The 8,666-nt window shown below is 43.0% G+C and overlaps 1 protein-coding gene across 1 annotated transcript in view; it reads left to right on the forward strand.

Annotated features, from left to right (window-relative positions):
• The window catches only part of TXN (thioredoxin), a 7,159-nt gene extending 2,072 nt beyond the window's left edge, over positions 1–5,087 (forward strand). Inside the window, exons 2-5 of the mRNA XM_009328997.1 lie at positions 1,571–1,675; positions 2,358–2,417; positions 3,229–3,294; positions 4,861–5,087. Of these exons, the coding sequence (XP_009327272.1) occupies positions 1,571–1,675; positions 2,358–2,417; positions 3,229–3,294; positions 4,861–4,923 (294 nt within the window). The 3' untranslated portion in view covers positions 4,924–5,087. The remainder of the gene's footprint in view (positions 1–1,570; positions 1,676–2,357; positions 2,418–3,228; positions 3,295–4,860) is intronic.
• Positions 5,088–8,666: the final 3,579 nt, after the last annotated feature.

Raw genomic sequence — 8,666 nt, forward strand, 5'->3', positions numbered from 1 at the left:
GTGTCACTACAGGAGTGGAGGAATGTGGAGACACAGGGAAATTTACTGTTTCCATCTCTTTCAGACTGAGAGTAGGTGGTGTGGAGTGTTAGCTACTGATCTTACAGCAGAGTAGACTGTGAATATCCAAAATGCAAGGAGGATGGAAGAACTCAACAAGTGGAGGCTGCAATTCTGAAGATAGCTACATTGGGAGGGGAAGTGTCTTATCAACAGGGAGATGTAATGCTGGGTGTATTTGAAGTGACAGGAACTTACGGAGACTTTCACATAGGTTTATACATAAGAATGCTGGTGCAGGACCCTCTGCTTGCTTGTTAAATATACTTGTGGCCAGTTTGACTGTGTGCACTCCTGGCTCCTCACCTGCATGGCATTCTTTAATGGGAGGAATATCTTACTAGAATTAAATCTCAGCTTACTGTGGCTGATTGCAGAAGCTGGCATTAGTTAACTCCTGCACTGCAAAACCAACCACTGTGTACATGCGGCAGTAACCATATTGCTTTCAGTTAGCTGTTGCTGACAGAACTCTAATGCTCTCGTCTATTAAGTTGGGGAGAGTAAAGCAGCTATCTTTTTATATGCATAATCTGAAATGAAGTTTATATTAACAGCTCTCCTGAAGCTTGCACTGCTGTGAGAGTGAAGTTGAGGAATGTTGAAGTGACTTGTACTTGCTTTGGAAAAGAAACCGTCAAGAAGTAGCTGATTAGCATTTTCTGCTTCTGCCTGAGATACTTGTTTGCCTCTTGCTAGTATGCAAGTATTTATTGCTTTTAATGTCTTTCAGTTCTGCTAAAACATTCACTTTCTGACCAGAAAACATGGTTAATGGCATGTAAGGAGCTCTAAATTCTGAAGAACATTGTCCAAAAATGATTGGTGTGACTAAGCGCAACAGACTCAAAGCTCTGCATAAGTATTGGGTGTTACTTGTGTAGTCTGTTATGTGTAGCATTGCTATGGCTAGTGATGTTACATGTCAATTCACTTGGCAAGAAGTAAAATAACTATCCTATGAGGTTGCTTTAGAAAACAGGCTGTAGAGTAAACCACACAACATAAGTTTGATGTTAGCCATTGATTGGAAAAGGCATTGAACTGGAGGAGTGTACAAAGGTTTGTGTCCTTCCAAATTCTGCAGAGGAAAGTCTGTCCCAGAAGAAAACGGAAGTCTTCCTGCCAAGACAGAAATGAGAAAATGGATTATTAAAAACCATAAGAATCACATTCGGGGGTAATAATAAACAGAGCTGCCAGAGTTGAGGATCGTAGGCTAGATGAATTTCTAGCTTATGTTTCCACAATTCAGTGAGTTGGGGTGACTGAGCATTGTGGTCTTTTCTGATTGAAGAGTCATAAGATGCTGGTTGTTGCTAGCACTGATGAAAGCAGTTAATACTGAAGCACTTACATGATGGTACAAATACCCTAGTTAAGTGTTTAAAGAGCTACCAAAATGGTTAGTGTGTTAAGGCTGAGAGCAAACTAGCTTTGGGATTAGTCTAAATTGTTTTGGAAAGGAGGGGAAAATCATTAATGTGTTCAATTCTTTCTTTTTTTATAGTCTGAATTTGAGGCAGAACTGAAATCTGCTGGTGAGAAGCTTATAGTAGTTGATTTCTCTGCCACATGGTGTGGACCATGCAAAATGATCAAGCCCTTTTTTCACGTAAGTAGCCTTCCTGGTTTTATTGGCAACTGTATTAAAGTATATACAAATGTTTTTTGTGCTGCTTGACGATAATGCGGAGGAAACTTCCTTTTGCCACATGTGATTGCCAGCATTGTCTGGAAAAGGGAGAATTCACAAAAGTATCTACTTTGAGACTATTGAGTTAAATATACTGACCTTTGATATAGCTGGGAGCTCAAATGTGGTTTAACTTCTGCTGTCCTAATGCTTATATGCATCTTGGGTCTATAGGGACCTAACAGTTGCATTGCCTCAAGAGGTGGGATATAGGGTGGAAACAATGCTTATCCATCTGTACACAGTTACTGTAATCACTCCAGCTGTGTTAGGTGGCAATGTTATCTCCTAGTAAAGTAAGAGATAAGCTGTAGCATCTTTTGGTGATGAGCTGAAGGCTGTAAGAGAAGGCCTTTCACCTATGTCTTGGAATATTTGAGTCTTCTCTGTGGGGAGTATGTTTGAACAAGTTTCAACAGACTCTTCCTGGTATTGGAGCAGAAAATAAAATTTTTGCTTTGGTCAGTAAAATAGCTGCTTTAATTAACAAGGCAAGTTTCACTGGGGGGTAAGCAGCACCAGCCTTAATTTATATGACTGTCTTTTAAAAAGAAAGCTTTCCTGGAACACTGTAACTGCATAGTTTCTTATTTCATTCTAGAGTTTGTGTGAGAAGTATGGCGATGTGGTGTTCATCGAAATTGATGTGGATGATGCCCAGGTATGGTCCAGGGTAATGCTGAGAGAAGGCAGCTAGTGAGTTCCACACAAGTGACAATGAAGAACTCTTTTTAAAATGTCCTTGCAGATACTGAAACAAAACAAGAGATTACTTTAACTTTGAGAAGCGGAGATAGGGGTTTTGCACTTATACTGGAAAGAATGAATTTTTAGAGGACACCTGAACAGAACAAACTGCCCTGGTTGTCTGCAGATTTGAAGCCCTATGGCATGTGTTAGATAACTTGGCATCACTGACCCTCTACTTTGGGAGGGAGTGTTAGTCTAAGGCCTTAAGCTGCTTTGATGCAATCTTCCCTAAAACTAATAGCTCACAACTGTCTGGTGATTCGTCTGGTCTTCCCACTGCTGTCGGCACTGTTTCCTCTTTCATGTCTTGAATTAAGTGCAATAACATGTCTGCTGTATACCAGTTCCAGCAGTGTCGAATAGGTACTTGAACAATGTCAGGTTGAAACACAAGAGTTGCCGTAGGGCTCTTGAGCCTTACAAATAGTCATCTCTGTTTTGATGCAGGGGTCTGTTTTTTTCCAAACACAGAGTACAGGTATAGGAAATGTGGTTTTGTGATGGCATGAATTAAATCCAGAAGGAAGGAAACTTCAGTCTTACTTTAGGGAGATGTTAACACTGCCCTGTTTTTGTTAGTGATGGACTACCAGAAGTGCTTTTGCTTCATTTTGAGCAGTAATGGCCTTGTCCTATCACCTAAACAAAAGGCAGCTTAGTGGGTGCTAAATTTAACATTGTTCAGACGTGCACAGCTGAAGATTGTTTTCTGTCTCTTCCAGGATGTTGCTACACACTGTGATGTGAAGTGTATGCCAACGTTCCAGTTCTACAAGAACGGAAAGAAGGTAGGCTCTGCTCTTTTGGAATTGGAGCAGGCAAGCTAAACACTTGGAAGAAGATTGGGAATGTTAGACTACATAGCCTGCTTTCTTTTGATAATGTATCTGGGGCACCACTGGCATTAAGACACTCCTGAGAGCAAGCAAATTCATCTTAGTGCCGCAGCAAATGTAACATGGACCAGCAGCTAACTGACAAAGCAAACCCTATTGTTCACAGGTGGTGAACTGAGTTAGTGTTACAGGTCAGTCTTAAAGACAGAGCTTCGTGAGAGATTAGTGGGGTTAGATGTCTGGGTTAAGACTGCTAGTCTCTCTGCCTAGTACCCTGCTTTTTCCTGATCTTGGGTTAGTATTTGTTCTCTGGATGCAGCTCATGTTCAAGCAGATGTGACTATAGGTGCCTATGGAATCCCACCCAAACAGAAGTCTCTAATGTGGTTGAATATACACACAGCTGAAACAACTGCTAGGATGCTTTTACACAGAGGCTGTGTGACCTGTGAAGTGGAGGTCCTGTCCCTGTCAGAGGACTGAACAGACCTCTTGTGCCTGCTCTGCCAAGAGGTGGATGAGATGGGGTGCAGGCCACACTCTGACAGCATAGTGGGCTGCCTGTGCAGGGTAGTTGTGAATAGCTGGCTGCCTGAACTAAAGAATTGTTGAGCTAAACATGTTACCTTGGGCTTTTAGTTTGCCAAGCAAGCTGAAGGTAGGCTTTTCTAAAGTAAAACAATGCCTGGATTGAAGTTTCATGGCTGAAGGCAATGCAATTGAGCCTGAAAAGTGAGTGTCAGATGTTGGGTGACCTTCAGTTTAAATCAATATGGGGCCAAATCATGACTAATAATGAACCTTTGACAGTTTTCTCAGGATAAACTTCCACAGTTTCATAACGTAGTTGGAAGAATTGTGATTATGATGTGACAGTGTGTGAAGGTGATATGCTTAGCCCTGTTGTGTGGCTTTTTATTTTGGGTGACCTTGGCAGTTCTCTGGACAGATTGGTCCCAAGCAAGCAATTTCATGGGCTGTAGCATAGTCTGCTCTGTACCTTGCACCCCTGTAGGTACTGTAAGACAGAGCCACTGTTTGAGACATGAATGTTGCCTTTATCTTTCTGCTGTGTAAGTTGCAACAAGGACAATTCTCACAGGAGAAGCCAGACTGAGGGACAGGTCATTTGGAGCAATCCTTCCAGAATTTGATTGGTAAGGGTCCTGAGCAACCCAAAGTGACTTTGAGCTACCTCTGACCTCCAGAGCCTCTTCAAGCCTGTATTTGAGTCTTACACAGCATTGGCTCAGGATCAGTTGTCTTTTCCCTTGCTTTATGTGTAGAAGGCTTCAGCAATGGTAGTCTGGAAAGTGATTCTTGATAGACTCGTCTCAATTTTTGCATGAGTTGAGTGGCAGACAAATAGATGAACGTCTGCAAAATACTCCCTGTTTTGGGGGTGAAAAAGTTTTAGTTGTAGCGGAGCTGAATAGGTGTATATATCTCTGGATGCTATGCAACTAATTTTATGAAGCGTTGAATGCAACAGTTCTAAAAATCAATCTCTCTTTACAGGTGCAGGAGTTCTCTGGGGCCAATAAAGAGAAGCTGGAAGAGACCATTAAAAGTCTAGTCTAATCTTCAGCCATTGAGACATTGAAGCATGACTGCTTTGGCTAAATTATAGCCTGTAACTTTTCTACGTAAAAAAAAAATCTAAACAAGCTGGCTAGGTTAAGTGGTGGAAACCATCTTCTTGATCTATGTAAATGAGTACAATAAAGTATAAATTCTTCACTTTTGCATATTGCCCTGTGTTTGAAAATGTGAGGAAGATTAATGTCATCAAGGTGTCAGTTTTTGCTTTGTTAAAGGAGTACTGTCTGGCTACAAGGACTCTTGTCAAATGCAGCTTGATCTATTACTGGGTTATTGCTGGGGATGGAAAATTGTGTCGCATGGGACAGCAATGACAGTTGCTTCAGGAGAAGTCTGCTGCCACCTTACTCAGGTGGTAGTCACCAGGCTGTAATCTGAAGAGTGGCAGTCTGGCTTGCAGGTACAGAAAGCGGGGTTAGGAGTTGTAGAAAATAGGGTGGTCACAGGGGGAGAAAGGTTCTTTCCTTTGTTACCTGTTTTTAGCTAAAGCTTCTTTTAAAATTTGTCAAGCTTCATTTTAGACTTCATAGCTAAGATTTGGCTGTATATTAAACATCAGAACCAATCCTACCATGGAAGTATAAGGCAGGACTCGGAGCTGCTGCCTTTTTGCCTTTCCAGTTTTGCCTTGCCATTGGTGTACCTTCTGGTTCTACTAGTAGGAAAGTGTGTTTAGTATCTGAGATGGGCTGCTTTGTTCCTAGGCAATAGTCTGGAACAAATGACTGAAGAGGTAAAACTCAGTGTCTTAAGCCCAAGATAATTTAGATTCTTGCTGTATTCTTGTCATCTTCATTTGACTGCACTATTGCATTCTTGGAACATACTGGACACTTCTTTGTGCTGGACAGTAAACTGGACTCTGCAGTCCTCCAGTCCTGCACCGGGTTGTCTAGATTAATGCTGACCTGCCAGCCTCTGTATAGCATTCTGCTACTCTTCCCAGAGTTACCAAGGAGAACTGCTGTGTTTTTCCACCATAGCAAAATGGCTTTCTTGCTGGCTTGGGTGTTGTCCTGGATAAGAATTCAGTAAATAAGGAAGCAGGGCTGTAGCTAGCAGCTATGCCTAACGCTGTGGTTAGGGCTAGGTGAGCTGTGCTCTCATTGGGTATCACTGATGAAAAGCAAGGCTTCCTGCTACATATGCAGGCAATGTGGAATGAGTGAGCCTCTTGGCTTTGTGGTAGGGAGCTCATGTGTGACTCAGCCTTACACTCATTTCACAAGCATGCATGAATTTCCTGGCTCTTGAGGCCTGGGGTCCTTCAACAGCTTGCTGCGTATGTTCCCTATTTGAAACAAGATTTTTCTAGTCCAAGAAGTGACCACACCCTTCAGTTGAGGATGAGCCATCAAGGATCTTCTTGGATGTAAGCTCTGGGTTGCGATTATGCAATGAGAAGGACATGCAAAATGTTTTCTGTGCAGCTCTGCCTATTTGACTAAGAGGAGTGCAGCTGTGTGTTTAAAAGACTGTTCACACAGGTAAGTGGGAAACCACTACCCCAAGTGGTGCCATGGACAGACTGGGGGGCGGGGGGGGGAATAAAATGAAGCTGAAGCAAGAATGCACCATTAACATCACACCATCTGCAAACAAGCATTGCTTTTGAAAGCAGTTCCTGACTGGCCTGCTTATTCCCTCTAGGCATATCTGGGAGCAAGAAAGGTTTTAAAAATCCCTGGTGAAAAGTCTAGGTGAAGTTCAGTAGGAGCCCCTAAAATCCAGCTTCATCTTTAAGAAGTAAGGAAGCTACTGAGTTGTGCTGCAACATACAGTATTTCTGCTGAGGTGAGGCTAGAGCAGGTTGTTACCTATTACAGCAGGGGAAAGGTGCAGTTAATGGGAAGTGCTGCTCATGTGTTGAATTTGACTTACCTCTTTGTTTACTCAATAAGATGGCACTCTGCAACAGCCTTGAAAGATCCAGGTGACAAAGAAGTGACTGGAAACTCACGGTGGGATTGGGAAAGATCAGGAAGGCTGGAAAAACTGTCATGCTGAAACCTGGGGGTGCAAAGCAGTTCTTACAAGTGCAGCGGGTCTTTAGCTTCCTGTGCTGTGGCATCTTCCCGTTTTGAGAACTGGCATGTAGGCATAGTGTGATGAAGATAACTTGCATAGCTTTATTTGAAAGGAGGTGTTCTTTAAGGCTTGGCTCTTTGAGGAGTATGCAGTGAGGATCTGTTAGGCAAACTTTCCCTCTCAAGGAACCAGCAAGCATATTCTCTTCAAATGCTTAGTTATGCCAGAATGTGAGTGTGTGAAGTTGGTCCTTGTCGTTACAGGTGATGGAAAGCAGAGCCTAATGGTTATACCTAGCTGAGAGGTATACTCTCAGAGTATCTCAGAGAACCGAGAGTCTCGGTTCCTACAGGAACAGTGCCCCTGCTGGGAGGAAAGTACCCCAGTCCAGGACGGGAACTGGACTGAGTCTTCCAACAGGCAAGAGCATGGGGTTTGAGCCTTCAACAAAGCCTACATATAGCAAATAAACATTTTGCCCTAAACAGAATGGGTACAAGTAGCCTTGTTAAACTGGGGCTGTATGCCCTGCCCTATGGGTATTAAGTCATACCCTGGAGAGCTCAGTGGCTGCATTCTTTTTGGTTGCTTCTTTTTCATGTGAAGGAGTGAGACCAGTAATACCATATGCCAGACAGTGATGCTGCAGAGTCACTCTTTCATTGAACTCTCTGATCTGCTGTTTACGTGAACAGAACTGACTGCTTTGATCCAGTGATCTGAAAAGATGCCTTTAAGAAGAAAGTGGTAGATGGCCAACTGACTTGAATGTTTGGAAGAACCTTGATGTACGTGGCAGAGAAGAAACGACATATAAAGGTTTCTTCTGGGAGTAAGGGCTTCGGGAAGAAGTTCTCCTCCCCTCAGGTAATGACTGCAGTCTGTTTCATTTGGCTATGAAATGGCTGGGATCTGTGCCTTGCTGTCAAACCAGTAGAGCAAGATGTTTGTGTCTGCAGGCCTGTTACATAGCTTGCTTGCTTATAGTGGGCTGGCCAACAGGAAGAGAAGTATTTCTGTGAGCACAGCAATTGGAGCACATGGCTGGAATAACTAGGCTTCATGAGAGAGGACTATCATGAAAGGAGGGCCAAGGGGTCACAGTGGGTGGACAAGGGAACTGTGCGTGGTGAGATTGCAGTGAAAGAGTGGCACTCCTTAACTGCATCTGTGTTCCGAAACTGCCATCATGCACTTGGGGAAGGAGTCTCTTAACCACCCGCACATCTCTTCCACATCTTCTCTTGTAGCAGTCAGCCTAACTTCAACTCCAGTTAACCATCTGCTTTTCATTCTTTCCTTGACCTGAATGAAGTTAAGACTTGGATTCCCCTCTGAATGATTACAATAAGAGTATTTGTAGTTATTCTAATGTTTAAATTCTTACTGTTCATTCATCAAAACGCTGGATCTAGCAAAGCTCGTGGGTCAAGATAAGTACAGGGAGATCAGTCAGCAGTTACTGTCATGGGCAAAACAGACTGGACTTGGGGAAATTAATTTATTGCAATTAAACAGAGTAGGATACTAAGAAATAAGAACAAATCTATAAAACCTCACCCTGCATCTCCCTTCTTTCCAGGCTCAATTTCACTCCTGACTCTTCCACCTTCCCACCCCTGAGCAGTGCAGGGGGATGGGGGTTGTGGTCAGTTCATAACATATTGTCTCTGCTGCTCCTTCCTCCTCACGCT

This window comes from Pygoscelis adeliae, unplaced genomic scaffold, assembly GCF_000699105.1.
Source record: "Pygoscelis adeliae isolate BGI_AS28 unplaced genomic scaffold, ASM69910v1 Scaffold127, whole genome shotgun sequence".
Classification (NCBI taxonomy): Eukaryota; Metazoa; Chordata; class Aves; order Sphenisciformes; family Spheniscidae; genus Pygoscelis; species Pygoscelis adeliae.